Raw genomic sequence first — 25,771 nt, forward strand, 5'->3', positions numbered from 1 at the left:
ACTAAACGAGATAATGTGTGTGACAGTAAACATTAAAAGTGATACGCAGTGAAGTTACTATCATCATTCCTTCCAAACACAAACTCCAATTCAGCCAGGATGCTACCCCTACACCATTTCCTTCCTGATGCCCGCCCCCAAACCCTCTCTTTGCTCTTCCTCACAGCTGACACTCGACCCTGATATTCTCTGGCTATCCACATCTGAACTTTTCCTCCTGGATCCAGCTGGAACCCTAGCCACTTCCTAGGCTTTCTTGACACCCCATCCAGAAGGCTAGTTTAGTTTCCCTTTCTGAACTCTAGCGCTTTGGGGCCACTGATTCGGTACTTTATCATTTGGTAGCTAGTACTATTAATTCACTTTTTGCATCTGTGCAATTAGACCGCAATTTAATGGGAGTGTTCTTCTGTGCCTGGTTGTTTAGAACAAAAGCAAATTCTCCCACACAAACGATATTACAAACAACAGATAGGTTCTGTGGAGAGTCCACAAAACCCATTTCAACAATACAGGCCAGTATGGTTCTCCTAACAAAGGCTTTATGTAAAACTCATTCAGAGTAGTTCCATGTGGGATTTAAGGCTTAACAAACCTCATGGTAAATCTATCTTCTCCACCTAGCTCAGCCTCTTTTGAAATTAACTGTGACAAAAAAAAAAATCTTTTTTTGTTGTTGCTTTCTCTTCTTTGAGACTGATTAACCGAATAAGAAGACAGAATATCAGGAAAACAAAGGTAAGCAAAAACCAGCAGTCATCTGTGATTGGAAATGGTGGGGGCAGAGGTGTTCAGAAAACCTCGTCCTCTCTGAGTTAGAGGTGAGGGCTCAGTCTGGCAGGAGCAAGGCAGAAAACTGGCGGTCTTACTAACAACCAATCTTCACTGCTGAGGTCCACAGAGGGAAGGGGACAGGCACAGGCAAGCTTTGAACTTGGCTTATGACCTCTGGGCTCCACTTTACCACCAAAGTCCATGCCTGACAATTTTATGCCAGAGGCCCCCACTTCTTGCAAATGTCAGAGTTGCCGTGGAACAAACCTTCATCCCTCAAGTCCTGTCCTAATCTGGTTCTGCGATCTGGGACCAATGACAAAGTGACCGGCACAGGTTCTATGCTCACCACTTCTACCTGCCAGTTGATGCGTAAGTCAAGGGCGGGTCTTTATTTTTAGGGAATTTCAAAGCAAGACCCTTATGAAGAGTTACAGTCCATAGTAATTTCAGAGTAAGATATCGGAAAGGAATGGTTTTCTCTGTCATCAACCCAATCCCAGCAACATCTTCCTGGCTCAGTTTCCAAGTTTCCTCATTGCCCCATGAGCAGACATACCTGAGGCCAAGAGGGGGACACTTTCAGACACGGACCCTGCCCTAACCAGGACCAGAGATGCGGATTTCTGCCCTCTGATGTTCCCCAGTACATCAGAATCAAGTGTCTTGATAATTGAAATGCCTACCTAAAACCGGTCCAAATTTAACTCAAATTTATCAAGCCAAAATGCAAGGTGGAGTTGAGGTGGAATTATCTGGATCATTCAGCTAGTGTTTCTTTGAACTTCACTCAGTAAAAATCAAATTTCCTCCTCTGAAAAGAGGGATGAACTGACTCCAAGAATGTATTAATAAAGTAAACTTAGATACCCTAGCCCCTCAAACATTTATCTACTACCTACTGCCAAGCTGGTGGTAAGTGCTGGGGCTAAAATGCCGACTGAGACACGGCTCCAGATGGAATGCAAATGTCTATGTTACCCAGGGTTTTGGATCACTGGTGCAGAAAGCCCAGCGCCCACTGAATGTTATCAGATGATACACGTTTAGTTGTGGACATTAACTTACCCAGGCCTGGAAGCTCTAACCATCTCATTAGTTTTGGAATCTGAATATGCCAGGATCCTTTGGGGCAAGCCCTCAAGGAGGAGTCTCCTGCAGGAAGGGTCTCTAACTTGAGTCCCTGGCAGCCTCTGTAGCCAAAAGCAGAGAGTGGTTTGTGTCCCTTCCAGAAAGTTCCATAAACCAAATAAACCACAGGGCCAAACAGGCTGAAAATCTCCAGTCTAAATGAACAAGAGCTTTTAGCTCACTCTATCTATGGTATCCGTATTTTTGGAATGAGAAGATTAATCAGACTGCCCAACCTATAATCAGGGTTGGCTGAGAGGAATGGATAATAAAAGAAGTCAAGGCACTTGAGGTTTTACAAAGTGGTATGTCATTGCCAAACACAGTTTCTGGCACTGACTGCCTGAGAGGTTGGAGATGTGGCCATCCTATGTTCTTCCCCATCCCTGCTCTCCTGGGTCTCTGGGTTACTGCAACAAGATTTATTTCTAGCAGCAAATAGAGAGGAGTGGGAGGTGTGCACATGCAAGTAAGAACTACAGAATTATGCTTTGTTAGTTGCTTTTTTCTCCTTAGTAATATTTTTGTTGCCCTGTTCAGGATAAAGGGCAATGGGCCTGATCCCATTTATTATGTGGACATTATCAAAGACACAATCTTCTTGGTATAAAAGAATTATGGACTCTCAAAGGTAAACAATTTACTCCCCACAGCCTGGAAGACTGGACCCTCTTGGAACAAAAATAAATGTTCAAACTAATTTCTATCCACGTGACCTTGAATGATTTTTCTAGCTACTTTCAAAACCACACTCCAAAAAAAAAAAAAAATCAATAAACAATCATACTAGGTTAAACATTAAGAGAAAAAAAAAGGGTGAGAGGAGGGGAAAAGGTTGGTTACAAAAATTACATTTATAGGTGCATATCACAGTCACTCTAGCCTAGGGTCTCAAACAAGACTCAGTTAAAAAACAAATCGACATGCAATAAATGACCAGCCCTTGCCCTCTCCACATGGGCCTCCTGCCCCCATCCTCCCCCCTACACACTGCCCTCACGGCACCATCATGGTCTTGGGCAGGAGCCTCCTTTATTTATCTAGTTTGTCTAGCTTGACCCACAAACTCTCAAAGGAAATGAGGCAACAAGACCTGCATGCTCAGGGAACAAAGAGCACGAACAAAACTAACTGTAGATGAGATGGGGCTTCACTATCTTTTAGAGGCCCCTGTTCATGAAGGGAGGCGCAGGGAGAGAGAAAACTGACTCCATTTTTACCCAGGCGCAAAGGGGCAATCTGTCTGTGGGCTAATAATAGGGCAGGGTACAACCTCAGCCCCTTGCCTGTGGTCAGAGGTGTGTGGGTCGGTCTGCATACAGACCCACCATGGCTATCAAGTTACAGGGTGGAGATCAAGTTAAAAATAAGGCTTTCTGGCAGCACTGCCAACCACCAGCATCATATTTTCCTGGTGATGTCACTACAGATGTGGGGCTCTCTCCCTGGGCGTCAGCGTTTGGCTTGGCCCCACCACCACCTATGGAACTGCGTGTGCTCTGGTAGAATACAGCGTCCATTTTCAAACAAAGGCAAGACAAAACCTGTTGGATCAGTTACAGTGACTGGCTTAAGCTTCCTTGTTTTAAGGTTCATAAACAAAAGTCACATCCGAGGCAGCCTAGGTAGCTCTGGCAAACAGAATGGGGATAAAATTTTCACTGTAGGCTCACAACTCCCCGGCCCGAAAAGGCACGGTGAATTCATCGGAAGCTCCAAGTTCCCAAGGAGACAATACAACACCAGCCTCTCCCTCCACTCCCAAAATAAAAGTGTGCCGAGAAGCAAAAAACGTCAGAGACCGCTGAATTCAGCTCTTGCCACCTTAAAACGGCAGCTCAGATTTTCCAGAGGATCAATAAGACACAAAGTTAAAATTATTCCATGATCTTGTAGGATACACATTCATCTTGGAACCAGCACCCAAGCCCGGCCCTTCAATTTCCAGCACCGTGCCGTTTAACTGGGGACATCGGCCAAGCTCTTTCTGACCAAAGGTAGTAACGTCACAAATTACCAGAACGAGGCCACTTTATCAGAGTTCAAGAACATCACCAGACTCAGAACGTTACACTGGAGCTTTCTCCAACATACTCATCTCATTTATCGAGATTCTCCTTCTCCAAAATATCAACCATTAATTGCAGAATTCAATAGGAGACAAGTCCACACTTGATTTTTCTAAAACACTTTCCCACCTACTGTGCAAGACAATAACATTCCCACTTACCAGCCTCTCTCCGGAGAGGACCTCCAGCAGTTTGATGAGCATCCGTCCATCTCGAAGGTCAGTGTACAAATCTGTGATCCGGCAGGACACTCGGGCAAGGTGGGAATTGACCCACTTGGTGAAGGTCTTCTTCTGCACGGCTTCGCGTTCATCTGCAAGCAGAGGAGAGCTTGCTTTACCACCAACCACAGAAAGGACAGCGGCAGGTGTGTGACAGCAGGGTCACGAGACCCCATCCAAAGAAAGAAGAGCAAAATTAAACTCTGATGAAACCTCTATTTAGCTGCTCTTAAGCACAGTCAACTCTTTGGGAATAGAGGAATCATACAATCCTTGAACATCTGAGCCCCTAAGCAGACCACCAGCAGAATATCCTTTGATCTCATTCATTTCATTTTCTCCCATCTCTGCTGAAGAGGCAGCAGGATGCAACAGATCACAGTGGGCTCCTCTGAAGTCCCGCCCAATAGTATAATATTTGGCAAAGTTTCTAACATGTATGTTATAGCTGTTGTTCCTCCAAAAGGCGAGTGTGGGGGAAGCACACAGGATATGGAAGGAAATGAGGTAGAAAAGCCCAAGAGACACCAAGAAATTGCTTCCCTCATGTACAAAGAATCAGGCAACGCTCTAGAAGATAAATTCACTCATGAACTTGATCTGCAATGACTCTTGTACCTGTTCAGTCACACACCCCGTGAACAACAGAGAAAATGGCAGGCAACATGATAGAGTGCAAAGAGACCTGGCCAGGCATTAGGGGAGCAGGGCCTGGGCCCAAGGTGTCACCAAAAATGTGCTGAGACACTGGATTCAGTGTCCTCTTCTGTAAGATGAGTGGACAACTACCATCTCCAAACCTCAACCATTTGTTGAAAAGGCAACTGCTAGTTTATGGCCTATAGTGTGGTATTTGCACCTCCAAGTCATCCAAGAAACAGTATTCAGTTTTTCAAACCTCAGTGATCAAGTTCTGCCCAATTTAAAGCATAAAACTCTATACACATCTACCCAGAACTGCCCCTTCACATCCCATACAAACAGGCTTCCAATCTTCTTACTTCTGAAGAATGTTCTAAAGGCAGGGTGCTGGAAGACCTTCAACAGGGATCCACAGAACGTGCCCTGGACCACCCACTGGTACTCCCTGACTGTGCTCCACAGAGCTACTCTTCTGTCAGTTATCTGCCCTACTTCTAGTTCCATCAGCATGAATTTGCAGCAAAGGGACCCAAGACCTACTCCTTCCAGGGCAAGCCCAAACCCACCAAGATGTTTACATACGAATCCACAAAAAAGGGAGCAGACTCCAACAACTTTTTATGTATTTCACCACCATTGGGTGACAACTAAAAAGCCACCCTTGCTGACGGGGCATACACCCGGTGGCCAGGTACTGGGTTCCCAGGCTAGCCAGAGCATCTGGGAAAGGTTTGCCTGGAAGGCTTTGCCAAGGCCTCCATCCACCGAACCAAAGGGAGGGAGCGAGACAGAGGCAACGTGGGATGAGCCTTTACCAGGTGAGGCAGCCGGGGCACCCAGTGAGGCACCTGCCAAGGGAGCTGGCCAGCTGCTATAGCCAGCAGCTCCTCCCAGTCCAGCCTGTCCCTAAAGGAACAGCCTATCCAGAGAAAAAGAAGGCTTTTCCCCAGGGATAAAAAGGCCAACCCAAAACAAAGGACCAGAAAGAGCACGATCGGGAGAACAAGAAAAAGGCAGTGAGGGGCACGCTGCAGACTGAAAAAGGAGCTGCACCAATAACACCATGATAGGTCACAGAGAAAAGATTACATGCATTATTAATCACACAATCATCATGATGGATGATAACTTCATGACAGTGACTCGAGGAGCTGTATTTTTTGGCCTAAGGTTGGCTATTCAAAAGAGCAGGTCCAGAGCAAAGTACACAGATACGTTAAACTTCTCCTAGGTACAGTTCACTGACGGCAAGTAACTCCTGGTTCAGATGCATTCAGGGTCATCTAATATTTTTTAAATTATAGTATCTTTTATGTGCTACACTGGAACTGGAAACGTCTTTAATAAAGACCTTGATGGGTATCCTCGGCTGTCATTAAGGGTTTGGGGCCCAAAGTCACTCCACACCCAGCCTATCAGGGGAACAAGATCAAAATGAAAACCTGCTTGGATTAAGGTATTTCTAAATAAAGAAGCACAAAATGTGTTCCTTAGCCAACTGTCACTCCTTTGGGTGAATCTGAAATTACAGAAACACCCCTGGCTTCTTTCAGGTTCTAAATTCCTTTACGAGGAGATTCTGAGGATCTGCTTCAAAGGACAGTAAACGCACTCCCACAGCACCTTGTCCTGAAGAGTTATAGCCCAACCCCAACCCTCTTCCCCATGAAGAGGCAAACAGAGAGGTCACAGGTGGAACAGAGAGAACTGAGTGGAAATAAAACAGGCTGAGGATCTGTGTGAGGAGGGCTCTCCAGGGTTGCTACAGTCCTCAGGAACTCCAGGAATAAGGGAGGGAAGAAGAAGAGGAGAAGTTAAAAACATAAAATGAAAGAAATGAGAGCTTGCTTTCTTGCCCTCTCTCCTGCTCCCCCTCCTCTACTCTCCCCACACAGCTTAAGAGCAGGCTTCAGGTAGCATAAGCGTGCTAGAAAATTCACATAGAGTCTATGTTCCTCAGGCTCACGCTACCACAGTAGAAAAGGCATGGAAGATTCCACCCAGGGACTGGACCAGAATCAACACCCTTACGACACATGAGGGGCAGGAAACAGGCTCAGGAGAGAGACACAAAGCCTGGCCAGCTTGGCGTGTCCTCTTACAATGGAGCGCTTGGAGAACAACAAACACTTCTGAGGCAGGAAGGAGGGAAAGGAAGGGAAAAAAGCCTACCCAGCGGCCAAGCTGGGGATGAAGCTGCATGTCCTTGGGGACTCCGTCTTTTGTTCCACCCTTCCTAGGAAGGCACAATGACATCAGCCCTGCACTCCCAATCTGGTGAGGCCGAGGCAGATTAGGCCAGATGCCTGCCTGAGGAGGAGCAGGAGGCCCTTGGCACAGATAATGGAAGACAGTCCAGAGGTGTGTTTCCCAGTTCACGCTGCTGTCACTGTGCCTGAGAGCTGTGTGAGGAGATGATGGGAGCAGCAGAGGGAAGAGAGCCCACTTCTAGTTTTATGCATATGAGGCAAATCTGGTGATGTGAAAAGGGAGCCTTTACAAACGCCATATTGTTTTGGTTATTTAGACCAGTGGTTCTCAACTAGGGGCAATTTTGCTCCCCAGGGGACATTTGATAATGTCTGGAGACGTTTTTGATCGTCACACTTGGGGTGTAGGTGCCACTGGCATCTAGTGGGCAGAGGCCAGGGATACTGCTAAACATCCTACAGTGCACAGGATGGCCCACAAAGTAAAGAATTATCCAGCCCAAAATGTCAGTAGTGCCTAGGTTGAGAAACCCTGGTTTAGACATTCTGGGTTCACACTAATTGAAGGTGGCATTTGTAGTGTCTCAGACTGCATTCCACAAAGAGGGACACCCAAGTTGGGGTGCTATTCATTCATTATTCTCTTAGCCAACATCGAAGGCTTTTTGATGCTGATGGTTTGCGTGCTGGCTGATGGCAGCAGAAATTCCCTGCCCTCAGGCCCACTCATTCCACAAGGGCTTGCCGCTTCCTTGCAAGGCAGAGGAACAGCAGCCTAGAGAACCACAGGGGAGGGCTTGGTCTGGGTCAGTGTGACAGCCAACTCTTCTGTCCCCCTTGCCATTTCTGTTCTCCTTTTACTTTTTGGGGGCCTATATTGCTGTTAATCAAGCCAAATCATGCCAGCATCTCCTTCCAAGTTGACAGGGCTGAGCCTGACGCCGGGGCAGGTTTCCACTCAGCCCTGCCCCAAACTCAGTAGGTGGTGCCTCCAAGAAACAGCACCTCCACAGCCCTGCTCCCTGTGAGTATCTCTCAGCTGTGTCTGCCTCCATTCCCTACATTATATTTATTTAGAGGGACTCACCTAAAGGCTGCCCCAGCATTAAATGAGAGGAGGTAAAGGGCACATCAAAGTGCCCGGCTTGTTGTAACTGCTCATTACATTAGTTCCTTCTCCCTTTCCCAGGCAAAGCTGTGCTCTCATCAATTCAACCATTTGAGAAACTTACCAGGGATCATGGAATCATATAATCTCAGGGCGGAACAAGGCTTTAGAAGTCATCTAAATCAATCTTCTTTCAAAAGCAAAAAACCTCTTCTTCTGCACCCAGGCCAGCTATTTAAAAATCCCAGAAAAGGGGGACACTCTGTGTGTGCATGTGCCAGGAGGTTGTTAATAGTTGTATGGAAAGAAAATGGCTTGTTCTTTCTTTTTATTAAAATAATAACAGCGTTCACTGAGACTTACTACCCTGAGACTTACTACCCAGGTACCGATCTACGTGCTTTACAGTCCTGGTAACCACTCCATGCGGCAGGTTCTCGTAACGCTCCTCGCAGGCTGGCTCCAAAGCCCTGTTCTCAATCACTATGCAATAATGCCTCTAGCACAACATTTTTTAAAAAACATGTTTCAGTGATATAAGATATGGAAATCACCTATAATCTCACTATCCTAACCCAAGTCCTTACTTTGTGAAAGGGTCTGCTCCATCACTGTGCAACTCCAATTGTTAGGATGGTGTCTCCATCAAGACTAACCCGTTTCTTTGGCCCACCAAGGCTCGCTCTCTGTGAAGCCACAGAAATTAGGTCTCCTCACTCCTCCACGTAAAGGCCTTCAGGTTTAAATACTCCTCACCAACCCCTCTTTGCAATGACTCACAATGTGGTGGGCAGAGTGGAACCCCAGATGGTACCTGAGGACACTACCACCTCTTGGTGGCCTAGAGATCATCATGTACCTACTGATACAAGCCGGGACTTGAGGCAGCTGCAGCACCAGCAGTCCAGAGATTAGAAAAGTGGGGACCTGAGTGAAGACAGAGCAAAAAGAACCAGCAGCCCTCCATGGGAGGGAGTTTGGTGAGGCAGTCTGTGTGACAACGCAGGGGTGGCAGTCAGGAAGGACTCCTAAAGCTGCTCTCAAAATAAGTTTCCCAGAACCATAAATTCTACCAAAATGTCCTTGAAATCCTGAGAACCAGAAGTGGTTCCAAGTGTGAAGATCCAGCTAGCTAAGTCTTTAGCTCCATGGGCTCAGAGATGAATTAGCCAACTGCCTGGTCAATAAGAACTACTAAGAAGCAGATGAGAACCCACCTTGGGTGAGTCTCAACATCTACGTCAGTTTCTGATCCCTGGAAGGAGTGAATTATAAATGAAATTCTATTATAGTGTTCTTCCCTGAAAACAGAATTTTATAACATGGTATGCCTTCAGTAACACCATCACGAATCTGAAGAGCAATTTATACTTTCTCAAAGCTCACTAGATCTGCACAGCAACTGTGTCAGAAAGGTGGGACACAAGACTGATCTCCAGCAAAGCCCAAGGCTCGGTGAAGTTAAGGGCTGCTCAGTGTCACCAACCAGTAGTGGCAGGGCTGGGATGTGCTAAGTGTCCTTGAGTGTTGCTGTCTCTTACACTGCTCAGTCTGGTTAAGAGGAATTAGGATGCATGGCTACATCTTCTCCTCTAAGTGTTTAAATTCATTGTCTTTTGTTTTTGATAAATAACTTGAAATTTTCAGAAGACGTCTTCCAGAAAAGGGATGAGATATTGAGAACAGAGAAACGTACTTGCTTAATTTTAACCAAAGGGCTGTGAATATCGTGTCCATCCTCCCCTTCTAGAAGCACATAATCAACTTTCCTTTCTTTTTAGGGAGTGACTATTATCAATATAGGAAGATTGTAATGTTTCATTCTTATTTACTCTGGAGAATTTGCTGTAGCGAGGACAATGAACACCGTGTTAGCAGTCAGTTAAGCTATAGGATATAGAAATAGCTTTGATGAACACAAGGGCATTTTGTCATGGAAATGATTGTATAGCATCTTTCTGCAACACTCTCTGCACAGAGCACTAAACACAACCATATTCACCATGTGCCACAGTTCTGGCTATGGAAAGGGATGGGAGCCAGGGATGAAGAAAGGCTTGAAGGCATGGAACATCTCCGGATGGAAAATAAGAGAAATACAGAAACAGGAACTGACAAATGACCCCATTCATTATTTCCCCAAGACTGAATTTATGCCTGGCTGAAGAGAGCAAATCTTTCTTCTACTTTTCACATAGTCTGAACCTGCTGGTGTAACCCAAGAATATTTTCTATTAGGATCTTCTTCAATTCTGCTAAGATAATGGCCTATCTTAAGTAAGAGCTGGAAATCATGTGCGATTTTTCTTTATACAGACACACAGCTAAGTTAGATGTAGACTTGGGTTCACAGTAGGAAAAGAGGTACAAGGATGGAAACTCAGAAGAAATCAAAAGGAGATGACGAAGCAATCATCCCATGAACAGATCCCCATGACTGGCTATTTAAATCGACACTATTGTATAACTAGCTGACTAAAGACTAATCTGAAGTTGAGAGTGTTAACAAGCTCCAGTATTTACAAAGTGTCTAACATACCCAGAACTCTACGTCTAAGACAAGGTCTCTTGCCCTCAATGAACTAGAAGTCTAGCTGGACAAACTAAATGGAAAGTTAAAAAATAACAAAAGATATTACAAAGTAGTACAGGATCAGTTGCCAAGAGAATGATTTCAACAATGTATTTTTGGGTGTTTAGAAGAAAAAGCTTAGTACAGTTAGGATGGTTTCAGGCCCCACCCTCCAACAATTACTGAAATCTCTTGCCTTGTACTTTTCCCATTCTCACCCACCTTAAACATCACTGCCACAGTCATCTTCCCCAAACAGTGGTTTTTCAAAGTTACACCACCGTACCAAAACCTTCAATGGCTCCCAGTCATCCACAAGACGGTCCAAATCTCTGAGCCTGGCATTCAAGAGTTCCGAGCAGCCTCTCCTAAGGCACCTGCCTCCTCTGGGATCTTCTCTGACACACTATTTTTGTGTTCCTCAACTCAACAGGTCTTCTTCATCATGTTCTGAACTCTCATCTTGCACATTCCTTTTCCCACCTTTGCTTACACCATTCTCCTAACCTGGAAGGCACTTTCTCTTCTCTTACCTCTCTTTTAAGACCCAGGTCAAGATTAGCTCTTCCAATAGGCCTTCATTTGATAGGTTGTGGTCTCTCATGTTTTTATTACGTATCCTACATCCTATCTCCTCAACTAACCGCCTCCAGGGCAAGGACCCAATTCTACGTCTGTGTAAAGCCTTACCAAATGGTTGGCAGAGTGCACGCTAAACACTTGTTGAATGAATCAGCAAACATCGAATGCCCAACAAACAGGCTCTCAACAAAACCTGCTGCTGCTGGGATAGTCCCACTGGAATTGTTGAGGAAAGAAATTCCTAATCGCATAGACAGACCCTAACCATTTAAATGTTATCATCGTACATCACTAAAAATCTTTCACAACTGAAGTGCTTCTTGCAATTATTTCTCAATGTCTGATGAATGATAAATATGCAATTGTGTGGTACTGTCTTTCAGATTAAAAGTGGTCCAAAGCTAACCTAAAAAGTCTGAAAAAATTTTATTTGTTTTTATTTTGTTTTATTTTGGGGCAACTGCCACCACATACCCATCTAACAAAGTGAAACTGCAAAATATATAAGGGTGTATTTATAACATTATTTTAACATGACCCAAACAGGCCAATAGTCACAAGACTTATTTATACTAGTTTTATCAATTTTTCCACTAAATTCTTAAGTTGTTAAAAAAAAAAAAAAAAGGAATCCTAATTCAAAACAAAAGAATACAGTAGGGTGGAGTCTCCCTAAGTTTTTAGCTTGAAAAAATAAATAAATCATTTCCCATGAGCAACATACAAAATACACAGAGCAGGAAACCGGAAACAGGCAACTGGCTGTATTGATAATGGAGAATCAAACCGTTATCTTGAGGCAGCAAAAGGAAGGAAACTAATCTTTTGACTGAAGGCCTCCCTGTGACGGATTAGTCTGGGGGACTTTAATTTATGTTTGCTGGTTTGGATATAAATAGAACTTGAGTTCAAATATTTTTCCTAACAGTTTAACCCACTTCATGGACAAAACACATGTAAACATCTGTTCTAAATGCATGTGTAGCAAATATACAATTCTCTGCTAATACTTAACAGTTTGATATGCAGACTATAAAACAACTATGAACTCTATATAACCTTGCACCTACAGTTTACATCAGGGAACAGGCCCGGCTTGCAGCTTACAGAGGGGCTTTCTTCTGAGTCGCTCAGGCCCAATTTCGCCAACATGGAAACCAAGGCACTGCAGAGGGACCTTCTGAAAGGAGACCTATAATAATGAACTGAGAAAGTAGGCCAATTTCCAGGTGGCTGGCCTGCCTGCCTGCCTGTCAGTCATCACTTCAAGGTGAGCCCCTTTAAAGTCACAATTTACAAAAAGCCAAGACCGTGGAGGCAGCCGAGGTTATGGTAGGGGCAAACCCTGAAAGCAAATGGGCAGAGTAACATCACTAACTCTTCTAAGACGAGAGCTAAGGTGAGAACTAGGGTCAATTAAGTAGTGTAAAATGCCAAAACCAGCAGGGAAAAGTTAAGTGCCTTAAAAAAATAGAAATAGGACCTTATGAAGAAATATTCAGAAACCGTTCATTAAATTTGCCTGAAAATGAGTGTCACACTTCAAAACTGCCTTCATATACAGGAAGCCATATCATGAGTCTGCTCATCTGCTACTCTCCATCTCTATGGGACAGTGCAGCATGAAACAGCCCAGAACTGCAGCCAGGGAGAATCAGCAGGACGGAGGGTGAAGTAAGCTCTACTCTGCTCCTATGCTCTGGTGGATGCTGTGTTAGGATCTTCACTAACTTTACCTTGTTTATTACAAGCCGTTAGTTCTAACCAGAGGAGGCAAAGAAAGGTTTTGGTGATCTGCCTGAGGGCATATGGCTAGCAAGCACACATCCAGGATTAGAACCCTCACCTATCTGAGCCCTGAAGAATCCCAAAGCTCCCACTCACGCGGCCATCAAACACAGCCTGAAGAAAACAAGATATCAGCTCCCCAAAACAACAGAGAAAACATCCCAACCATCCATCTCACATCAGCTCCTCCATGACTGAAAACATCAAATTAAAACAGGCACCAGCAAACTTCGGCCTGTAGCCTTTTTTTGTACAGCGTGGGAACTAGAGTGGTTTTTCATTTTGGTGGGATGGGGAAGAGGGGAGAAGAGGTGTCAGAGGAGGATGAGGAGATAGGACAGAGACCCTATGTGGCCCACAAAGCCATTAGTTACTATTTGGCTCTTTACAAAAAAGTTTGTCAATTTCTGGTTTAAAACATTTTTATAATGTCATTGGTCCTATATCCCACTTGTTAGCTTCCATTTTCAAATCAAAATCAGCTTAGCAAATATGCACTGAGTGCTTGCTACGAACAAGGTACTGTACTGGGGACCATTTTAAATTTCACTATTAAACATGCAGCCAGGTTGATGTGCAGTAGCCACATTTATTTTTTTTAAGTTATGTTACGAGGACTCTGCCCACATGTCAGGTCAGTTAGGGGGTGAACGCAGGGCCTTCTCCCCTCCCCAGCTGAGGGGTATTTATCTGGTTGCCTTGACATAGCAGAGCTCATAGTGTGCTACCCCAGCTGTCAGGAGGGAAAAGCACGTGCACCATGGGCTAGAACTCAAGGCCACTACTTCAAGGTCAAAGGATGAGCGGGAGCCTGGTGGCTTGAGGCCAGATTTCCCAACATTCCAAACCCTCTCCACGCAAGCTTCAGGTTCTCTACTCTGAGGGGCTCTTCATTTGCCATCACCTCCTCTCCCCTAACCCTCCCTGGAAGGTGACTAAAAAATACTAAGTCCAAGGTGGACTGAGGGTAACTTGTAATATCCTCAAAAGCTAGAACTAAACAAATACCACATCCTTAATTACTGAAACTTATATGGCAGAACACGAACATTAATACAGACCATGTAGGAGAGAATTTTTAAAGGGCAACAACCGTAATAGGTACACGAGAGATAAGACTTCATGTAGGTAATTTAATTGCAATAATGGGGGGTGGTGTCTGTGTAGAATTACTTTTTCTTAGCAACAACTAAGGAAGCAGTAAATATTATATTCTAAGCCAGTCTATCTTGCGGTACACAAATTCACTGGTAAAGATAAAATCTTGCACTTCATTTTCAAGGACTAAAGGCAGATTTTTATTAAGGAGCTTTGGGATTAAGTGGATACGGAGAGAGAGAATTTATATTTACTATGTTTCTTTTTTCATACAATGCACCAAAAAGGTGGCCATACTGTTCTGAGGACCACATAGCTGGTCTAAACCAGTATATTAAAAATCACACAGTGTGCACCCCTAGGCCCTTGCTTATGATGTTCTATCTTTTCCAGTTTTCCAGGATTCTTAGGGTCAACAGTGCAGGGAGGAAAAGAGAACTCTCTTTCACACACTAGAGTCACATTATTGTCAGACACTCAAGATGCAAGAGGACACTACTGCTCTACCTCAATGTTTCCAGAAAGGCGGATGCCATCAAGACAACCGCACTAATTCCAGCCACTCAGGACAGTTTCTGACAGCTCTCCGAAATAATGAGGATGCCCAAGTTAACCGTAATTCATTTGAGTTCAAAAAAGCTAAGATCGAGGAACTCTTTTTTAAACCAGAGACAAACACAGAGAAGAAGGAGGAGGCAGTCAAAAAGAGCTAAAGGTCACCATGAAGCTGTCTGCTTTTCATGCATAGTAGAGAGTTTACTAAAATAATCATTCCCTGAATCAACTAACTGTAGGAGTGTCTGTCGAAGATACCCTAAGATATCATTGAAGCCCTCCAAATATGGTTATATGTGTAAATTTAATCTGCAAAGGATTAGCATTTTGAAACCAAAGCAAGTCATGGTGATGCTGAGGTATCATTTGGAACTACAGAATTAGGATAAGGTTCCACTTAATAAGAGAAATTATATTTAAAAACAAATGAATGTAAACACAGAAGAATTTAAAAACTGGCTTCTGTCCTAAAGAACATTACAAATTATTCACCTAAACCCTTTTGGCCAGTGACCACGACCCAGTGTAGAAACTATGAGGGTTGAAATGACAGAATGATAAATAAGACTGTCTCATCTTCAATGCCAAACTCCAAACTTACACCTGTACACGCAAGGAAGCCCAAGCCTCCATGTGTGTTTAGGGGGAGGGGGGCAGGTGTCCAAACTACACGTGGATTTCAGAAATAACTACTGGTTGTGACAAGATTCAAAAACAAAATGCATAATTTTATAAAGATGAGCTATTCCCTGGACTGAACTAAAGAACTTCAGAGCTTAGCACTATATTCTAAGTGATATCCCAGTGTACTGAACCAAAATTTCACTTCTCATTGAGTATTCTTCATTCAAGAAGTAACCTACTGAATGATAACCTCTGATCTAATACTCGATTATACATTTAACTCAGCCAACCATTTCACTGCCTGACAAAGTATTTCACGTAGAACAGCAAATGTTATACACATTAGTACCTGACATTCAGCAATAAAGGCCTCCTGTCATTTTTCCCTCCTTGGTTTAATGTAGCAACCAACAAGCAACCATTTTTTGAGTAACTAGTATGAAGACACTGGGAACGGCACCTAAAAGCATTGAGTTCTCTCCTTCAAAAGTTAACGAGCAATTTTCAATTCCTCAGGAATTCACAACACTAGATAACAGCCATATTCAACTACCATTTAGTTATTTTTAAGATAGCTCAAAATGAAAAAGAGAAAGTTGTCACTCACAGGGTCAAACACTGAAAAACAATTCTGCTAACTTCCCTTGTGGTTTTCCTCAACCTCACCCATATGATAAATGGTTACACAAGATTTCTTTCAAAGCCAGACAGTACAGAGTTTTGGCTGGTAGATCCTATAAGTACACAATGTACATTGCCTTGTTTCAGTAAAGGAGGACAGAAAAATTGGAGGAGGAAATGACCTCAGATTCAACCCCTATGATGACCTAGTTGACATGTGGGGTGGCCCCAAAGGATCCCTCACAGTAATCAAAGGTGGGTAGGACAGTTAACGGTTTATACTAGCTTGCTTTTTTTTTTTTAACCAAAATCTAATTTTCATCAATAGGAACACTAACCAAAGCTTTAAGCACAGTTTTACAGAAGACAATGCACAAGGTATGACCTGGATCATTCTGAATCTTCTTAACTTTCAACTGGTCACCTACCTTAATTTAACTTTTTTCAAGTGAAAAAAGAAAGCAACAAGGGGGGGGGTATAAATAAGGAGATCAGTTTTTCTGTTGTATTTGTTTTGGAAACTTAAACTTGTTGCAGTGTTGCTTAACTTAAATGCAAATCTCTTCACACAAAATAAAATGCAAATCTTCATAATGTCCTTCCTAGAGTTCACACCCACATGCAGGCCCCCCACAACCCAACCCACCCCACCCCACCCCATTTCCCTCCCATTCCTACAAGCAAGGCTTTATCTTGCACTCCACAAAGTCAGTTGCTTACAACAGGTGTGCGGACCTGGCTGTTTGTAGTTTTGCCAGTTTGTGGGGGAAAGGGGGAAGGTAAACCAACCCTGTCACAGGAGGAGTATTATTGCTAGTTATCCAGATATGGCCTGGGAAGCCTACTGCTATAGCCGATGTGTTCTTCAGGGGCATTTTATTGCTTAATGAAGACCTTGGCTGTTTTTCCTCCATTATCAAGATGATAATCTTGGAATTGGGTGCTAGGGGACCACAGAGGTTCTGCTGGGGTGGCAGATGGCATAAGGTCCACTTTCAGGACTAGGTGAAAATAAACTAAACTCTATTCCTTGGACTTGAAAAACAAATCCCTTCACACTTACTGAAGAAACGGGCACCCTCATGTGGCTGGTGGGCGGGTAAGGGGACAATATCAAAATTTAAAATATGCATTTCCTCCATCTACCAATCACACCCATAGATGTTTACTTTCTAGAAATACTTGTGTAGGCACACATAGTTGTACAGGATGCAGACTGCAGATTTTTAAAATAATTGTAAAAAACAAAAAGCAACAACAAAACAGGAAAGACCAGAAACAACTAAATATACACTAACAGATTGATTAATTAAAATACAATGCATCCATATAAAAGAATAGGATGTATGCATTAAAAAGAGTAAGGAGGGGGCTGGCCTGGTAGCGTAGTGGTTGAGTTTGTGCACTTCACTTCGGTGGCCCGGGGTTCCCAGGTTTGAATCTCAGGCACGGACCGACGCACCGCTCATCAGACCATGCTGTGGCGGCGTCCCATATACAAAATAGAGGAAGATGGGCACAGATGTTAGCTCAGAGCCAATCTTACTCATCAAAAAGAGGAAGACTGGCAACAGATGTTAGCTCACAGCCAATCCTCCTCACCAAAAAAAAAAAAGCAGTAAGGGAAATCTTCAGTGTACAGGCTTAGGAAAATGGCCACAAATGAAGAGTCACTTACAGAAAAGTGTGTATACTTAGTATGATCCTATGCATATATATATATATTTAAGTGTAAATAACTACATAAAAAGGTATGGAAGGATACTTTCCAAACTATTAACTGTAATCTCAAGGGAGTAAAACCAGAGATGGGAGGCATTTCCACACTGTTTGTTGCCTTTTTTTTTTAATGAGCACATATCATTTTTGAAATATGTAAAGGGCATTTCCATTTGAAGGAAAACACAATTCATTTTTTCATTTTTATTTGATAAGAGAACTGAGGCTCACCACTGGGTATGAGATTGATGGGTAGGAATAAAAAGGGTACTAACTGGAGGAAAAATTCTCCTGGGGCACCACAAAAGGTCTTATGTAAAGGGCTGTCTTCAATGAGGACTCCAAAATAAAACGACAGCCTGAAATTCACATCTTTCTTCTGGAGAATACTAAATCAGTGTTTAACCTCATACAAAATTTATAAGCAAAATAAGGCAAACAAATATTAATACTTCCTTTTAATAGATGGGGACACTGAGGATATTAACATAAAAAGAAGTGACAGTCACTGAAGAAACACTGAGGTCTACAGGATGCTAGAGGAGTTTTCAAACCAGGTTCCCAGAGGTCAGGCTCCAAGTACCTTCTGTCCTGCACTTTGGTCAGAAAAGCTCCCATTTTATACCTTTTATTTACTGGGGTTCCACCTCAGATTTCATCTACGGGAAAAACAAATTCCATTTTTCAAAAGTGTCTATAGGGGCCAGCCCGGTGGCGCAGCAGTTAAGTTAGCAGCTGAATCCTTCAGCTGCAGGATTCACGGGTTCAGATCCCAGGCGTGGACGGACGCACCGCTTGTCAAGCCATGCTGTGGCGGCATCCCATATAAAGTTGAGGAAGATGGGCCCAGAATGTGAGCTCAGGGAGAATCTTCCTCAGCAAAAAGAGGAGGATTGGCAACGGATGTTAGCTCAAGGCTAATCTTTCTCACAAAAAAAAATAAAAAGCGTTTGTAAATTGCTGTATAAGCAATGGAAAATACACATAGGTGCTGGAGGAGTTTACAGTTTAACAACACATCAGTTAATTATACTGCATTTAACAGGTGGCAAAAGACACTGTGGGATCAACTGACCAGAGGTGAGTCAAGGGGTCAAACGTTTGAGTCCAGGTGACATCACCAATCAGCCACAAGGATAAGATCAGAGCCCACTGGGGTTGATCTACCAGTGCTTCAGCTACACAGGTGGAAAGCTCCATGGACACGATCCTGGAGGATGATGGAATTCAATCATCTCCCATATCCACCCCTGTACTCAATTTATTGAGCACTTACTATAAGAGTCAGGCACTCTTCTAAGCACTTCACTAAAACTCATTTAATTCTCACACCCACCATGTGAAGTAGGTACTCTTATCATTAAACATATTTTGCATAAGAACAAAGTAAGGCTCAGAGAGGTTCAGTAGCTTCTCCAGTCACAAAGCAAGCACAGTTCCAGGAGTTTGGACCAAGGTCTGACCCCACAGCCCCCACTGTTCTAAACAGAATTCTACACTAGCAGGGACCTTAGGCTGCAACTGAGATGAAATGGGGGTTCAAGCCTGAATGGTGAATAAGATTTTTCTCCACCTAAACGGAGCTCATGGAACTAAACCTCTTAAGGTATTCTGCAACCTGAATTCCTGACAATTCCCAAACTGGGAGTTTTACTCATAATTCAATGATGACAGACATCCTCATCAGAAAGAATCCTCCATATTTTCCGTTGTTCTTTCAATTCAGGACCTCTCTTCAAGTCCCACGAAGGGAGGTGCTCATCTCCCCTGCTCCACACCTGGGAGGAGTGTAATTCATCTTTCACCATCAGAGTCCTTGCTCTCAGTCACCATCAATTGCAAACCCAAGATCAACCCTTTTCTTTTCAAAGGTCACCTTTAGCCAGAACATAGAAATATCCATTACTCTCTCCCATCACAACCCCCATTAAAATTCTTTTTTAGACTCTGGAACTAGTGAGTCAAGAAAACTAGCTTTGTTAATTGTTTTGCCATCGTGTATTTTAACAAACAGATGAGATAATTGAAAATGGTATCTGTTTAAAAAAAGCATCAGCATCAACTGAAGGCTTTGAACAAGTGGAGGTCACACACAACCAGACTTCCAGGTGTGTTTTTCCTTTACCTTGGTTTCCAGGGCCACCCTATTCTTGGCCCTGATAATTACAGGTACCCCACGTACCAAACCACAGAGAGGACATCTGCAGGAAGGGGAGTGTTCGGAACGCCTGGTGTCTGGCATGGGGAAAGGTCCTCGTTCAGATTTGGAAGTAGAGCAATTAATTAATAAAAAGTATAGCTTGGGGTAATTAGCAGCAGCAACAAAAATGTTTCGCTGAGTTTCCTCTTTTTATCTTGAGGCAGTTCCTATAGACAGATGCTCAGGATTAATGAAGTGTAATGAGACCTGCAGCAGCTGGCTAAGTAGGCAGCGAGGAGGAAGCAGTAATGATGAGGGGAAAAGGGTTTTACTCTTGTTATGAGCTAAGTAAGGCCTTGAACAGTTTTTTTAAACTGTGGGGCTGTACCCCAGGAAAATCCCTGAAAAGCCAAAGCTTCAAAGTGATCCCAAGGCAAATAAAATGTTAAAAAAAAAAGCAAAGAAACTAAAGCATGAATGCTGTGCTTCCCGAGGGCTGGCTCACCAGCTGAGGAGTGACGGTGGGAGCCCAGAGGCAGTGGCAGTTCAGTGCCAGCCATGATTCCTGGAAAGCAAATTCTGTCAGCCCCAAAGGATGACCACGTCCTGGACAAGCTGGGCAGTCACCGCCTTGTGTCTCACTGAAGATCTTATCGATAATTCTCAATTCTGAGCATCCCTTCCTCCCCAATACTAAGAACACTGAAAAGATTATTAATTATGAAGGAGAAGCATTTAATGACTACGGGCAACTCCTCTGCTTGCCATTCAATACTTGTAGTTTCACTGAATTTATTACGTGCACATCTCCTCTTGGCTACCACCAGGCCTCGTACTTTCGGAAGTGCACGGTAGGAACACAAATCCATTCAGAATTAACTAGTTACTGGCAGTAAATTTCTCACGCTGTCAAGAAACAACGAGGGAGGGAAGATGTTCTTGTTAGAAGAGAATCTGACTACACTGATTAAATGCCCCCCGACACACACACAGCTGATGGCAATACTCCTGATCCCCCCAATTCACAAGGCCTGTGCTTCAAATTGCTTTCCCAATAAGGTGGGTCAATCTGCCCTTTATGCATTCAATAAGCAGGCTGTGAAGAACCAGTGTGGACATTAAAAATGCAAAGTGCCCAGCCACAGAGGGCCCGAGGCCTCTAAATGTTGCTGGTTTCCTAGAAATTTCAGGTGCTTTTTAGTTCCATGCGTAGTTCTATCTTTAACCTCCACCACTCGACATACCAGACAGAAACAAAAATCTACTCCTTATGTAACAATAAAGTCACCCCAGAGTAACCTTCACATGGGTTTTACTCTGACGATGCTATTCTAGGGTTCCATCTGACCATTTGGAAGCTTGAATTTTTTCAGTGTTAGCTTACTCTCCCACAGGGGCCAAGGGCTATCAGAGCCAGCCCGAAAACCTCTTTCATATATGGCTTTAACGTAAATGAAAATATTTCCCTGTTAATTATTTACATAAAGAAGGTCATACAGGTGTGTCCTAGCAACACCAGAGAGCAGTTCTCAATAGCAGCTTTTACCTGGAGAAAGGAGAAAAGAAACTCATTCATGTTCCCAGCATAGAGATTTGGGTTTATAACCTGTTTCCAAAGTAAATATGGTTAACTGCTGTAGGCTATTTACTTTTACAGTTTTAGGATCTCTCTGTCACACTGTACTTTCTGGTAAGACCTGACAAACAATGCAGTCACTTTAGTCTTAATGCATTGGCTAGAACCGGTTCCTACATTCTCATCAATTCTCTAAGACTTACATTATACCTAAACCCAAAGGTCAATACTCAGGAGTTACTGGGACTCACAAAGATACTTTTCAGAACTCCACAGCAGATATAACTTGCCAATTCAAAGGCAGGACTGAACAGCAACGCTCAACTCCCTTGATATGCCCAGTCTACAGCTATGTGCTCCAGCTGAGGGCGATCTGGTCTGCCCACAGTCTGGGTATTAAGAGAGCCGCAGATCTTCCTGCTTACTATGCTGTTCCTACTATAAAGAGATGAAGCAACCCTCACTATAGGGTATGCTATGGTTCCTACATGTAAATGTGAAAGATGGGGAGTTTAGGTGTTTTCAGAAAAGTTTGGTTTGTTATATTATATGGTTTACCCATACAGTGGCCACACACTGGCTGTCATCTCCACAGAGTCAATGTCAAAAACGTGGGAGCTCATAATCTGGTACTGTATTCTCTCTCCTTGGGTGACAGTCTTACACCTGTGGGGACCACATGCTGAACGAAAACTGTTATAATTCATTCTGACTACACGCTTGTCTTGGCTCCTTCTACATTTTAAGTACATTGCATCTCAAAGATAAGTAAAAGAGATCACTTGGACTACACAAATCCATAAAATAAGCTTTAATCTCAAAAGAGATCAAAACGGGAGTTTACAACATACACTCTCAGACAAGAGGGTTTTTCTACAGCACTGCTAATGAAAATTTCTCCGGAAAAACAGGCATAATAGCAGTGACATGGCACCTTTCAGTCTGGCAATGCCAGGCCTTCCTAAAAAAGACATTCACATTTTTCTGGAAAGAGAGGCCAAGGAAGAGAACAAACCCAGCATTCACCAACCCAACAATCCTATGATGAGTCTTGCGATTCCAAACTCTCCAAGGAGCAGAATTATCATCACACACACGTAAAAAAAATGATCAGGAAACACTTGCCTAGGCCAAATTAAATCATTTCTGGAACTAGGTGAGATATAAACAATAAATATAAATTACTTGCTTCTCTTATGCCAAATTTACAACACAATGGATGGCAAACAAAATCAAGTCTTTGGTTTTAGGGTATAACAACAACTGGTGCCCCTCTTAAAAACTATTTTCATTTCTGCTATCGGGAAACTCAAAAGGTGGCCTGAAAACAAAATGCGAATAGCAGCTGGAAGTCTTCACTTATACTTGGCAGCAGCAGTTGAACCAGAAATAGGGATTATCTACTTTATCCACACATGGACATCACAGAACAAAAGGAAACTCAGCCTAAATACACGAACAAACACTCCAGCAGCTGAAAATGTTTCAAGTCAAGAAAAATCAGTGAACTCCAACAATCTGAACTTAAAACGTGGGTTTTGGCCCAACTCTGTGTTCCTAGGTAATGCCCTCACCATTGAAAACTGCCCAAGGGTTACCTTCTCTGCAGGCTACACCTCAGAAGTGAACACTACACTTTTAACTCCAAAATTCTACTTCAGGACTAGTACCTGCATTCCAGGTTCTCACAGTTTCTGCACAAATAATTTTGTATACCGGCAAAATACCACGCAAAAACAAAGAGAAACCACTACCAAAACCAAAACGTTTAAACAACAAAAACTCAATGCTGCTGGAAAGAAATGGTGAGTTTGTAACATGGTGACAAATAACTTTTAACACTGAAAAAAAAGATCAAGGCATCTGCATTGTCAGCTGAGTCCCTCTTATTCTGCCAGAACCACCAAAGCAAACTACTATCAAAGAAAAAGGAATCAAGTCTTCCAAAACCAGGCGGGCCTGAATTTTACATTGCATTTATCATACTGCCTTTCAATACCACCACCAATTAAAAGCGAGAGTCTCAGCAAATCCTTTACAGTTGGAATAGGATCAGGAATTTCCACTTTTCGACAACTGCTTTTCACCAGATCAAGGTTGCCCAGATCCTCACAAAATGCTAATGTGAGATCTACAAAAGCACAGGCCTCAAGCATCACGAAAGAGGCAACACAGAGAGAGAGTAAAGGACTCACAGAGTCCAGAAGCTGACTGCCCGGACTGGAATCCCAGCTCTACCGCTTACTAGCTAAGTGTCCTTGGGCAAAGCATCCTTTGTTACCTCAGTTTCCTCATCTTCAAAATGGAGATAATTCTTATCTCACAGGGACACTGGGAGCCGCAGATGAATTAATACATGCAAAGTACTCAAAACAGTGCTTGCACAGGGTATCAAGAAGTTTTAGCTGTATTACTACTACCACCACCACCACTACTGGGCTAGAGTTTAGGTAGGGTCCTACTTTCCTTCTTTCTGCATGAGGATATCTTTTCTTTTGCTTTCCTTCTCCTGGGTAGCCTGTTAGTTTCCTGACAGGACTGATTCTGTGAGCCCACAGAACACAGAAGCCAGGAATGCTTACATTTTTTTAGCAGTGGGCATCTTACCCAGCAGAGCCTTGAAGTATTAGGTGTGGGGCTGGCCCTGTGGCTTGGCGGTTAAGTGCGCGCGCTCCGCTACTAGCGGCCCAGGTTCGGATCCTGGGCGCGTACCAACGCACCGCTTCTCCGGCCATGCTGAGGCCGTGTCCCACATACAGCAACTAGAAGGATGTGCAACTATGACATACAACTATCTACTGGGCGGCTTTGGGGGAAGAAAAAGGAGGATTGGCAATGGATGTTAGCTCAGAGCCGGTCTTCCTCAGCAAGAAGAGGAGGATTAGCATGGATATTAGCTCAGGCCTGATCTTCCTCACAAAAAAAAAAAAAAGAAGAAGTATTAGGTGAAATCAAAGTTACCACTGGTTACTGGTACTCCCAGCAGTACCCTCCATGCATTTATTTGCAGGGGCCTTCAAATCTGTATCAGATGATGATCTAACAACCTTTTCTAAAAGGTGAGAGAAATAAGATACAAGTCACTCATGCAAGGTCATTTCACCAACATCAGCTGCTAAGCACCTGATTCCCTGGATCTGTGCCAACATTAACTGGATGCTGGCTAACAAAAAGGAGGCAAAACCCCCAACTAATAAGCATTAAAAACTGAAATGGCAGGAAAAAGTATACATCATATCCTAAGCAGATGTCTAGCCATTCCCCTAACATGCCCTACGGTTTTATAGCTCCATCTGGTCATATCCCATCCCCACCCCCAAGCACCCACCATCTCATTACCTAATCCTGGTCATACTTAAAGCTGCAGCTCAAATGTCAACTCCTCCAAAACGCCTCTCTCACATCTCACAACCAAGGGATGTTATTTGCATGTCTTAGAATGTAATTTGAGGCAGTGGCTGCCTCTTACACACCGGTGTTTCTAGTGTGCGTAGCATTGTAACTTGCTCACCATGACAATCTCTTGCTTGTTGAATTGTTGATTGAACGAGTGGATGGATTTGATGGCTCCTTCAGGGATCTCACAACTATAAACATGTTCTAAAAACTTATCCTGCCTTCACCCATAGCAGGGATTCTTCTTAACTAAGAGGCACATGCTACTTTATTCCAACAGCCAGTCTGCAATGGCGCATCAACTAGAGCACATTATAAGCAACTGGCTTCCAAGTTTTGCCAGTTCAGTTTTGAGGACAAGTTCTAGGTAACACTACTCCTATCACTGGAGTAAAGAAACTGAAGCAACAACTAGAGCCAACAGTTATCTTCCTGGGCCTATGCACACCTCCCGTCAATGTTCTAGTTTTAAGTCATTAATTGAGCCAAGGCAGCAGCAGCAAGGAGAGGCAGATTTGGGTGACGACAGGAATAAAACACAGACCATCACCATGACCCACCAGAATTGCCCTCTAACTCTGCTGCCATAACCTAAACTGAACCGTAGGGCATGTTAGGGGATGCTTAGCTGCCCTAAGCATCCATCCAAACATGTTTGTTTTGTGCTACAGGTTAATTCCTGCCTCACGCAGGAGAAAGGAAGAAAGACAAGGTTTTCATGACTGCCTAAGCAGAGGCAGGGTGGGACCCAACCTTCCAATGTATGTAAACACATTTTCCCTCTCCTTTTGGTTCAGAGGTTTGTGGACAGATTCAAATGAGTCCTTGATACCCTGAAGCTGAGCCATCATGCAGTCTGACCACCACGGAGTCACGACATCACTGTATCACAAGAGATGACTGGCTGCAAGTATTTCATCGCTAACAACTCAAAATCCAGAGCCC

At 43.5% G+C, this 25,771-nt stretch overlaps 1 protein-coding gene across 2 annotated transcripts in view; it reads right to left on the reverse strand.

Moving 5' to 3' along the window:
* The window catches only part of SPTBN1 (spectrin beta, non-erythrocytic 1), a 191,144-nt gene that overhangs the window by 64,466 nt on the left and 100,907 nt on the right, over positions 1–25,771 (reverse strand). For both annotated transcript variants that reach the window (XM_058551239.1, XM_058551241.1), the window contains one exon: positions 4,136–4,287. In XM_058551239.1, coding sequence (XP_058407222.1) covers positions 4,136–4,287 — 152 coding nt within the window. The remainder of the gene's footprint in view (positions 1–4,135; positions 4,288–25,771) is intronic.

This window comes from Diceros bicornis, chromosome 12, assembly GCF_020826845.1.
Source record: "Diceros bicornis minor isolate mBicDic1 chromosome 12, mDicBic1.mat.cur, whole genome shotgun sequence".
In the NCBI taxonomy this organism is placed as follows: domain Eukaryota; kingdom Metazoa; phylum Chordata; class Mammalia; order Perissodactyla; family Rhinocerotidae; genus Diceros; species Diceros bicornis.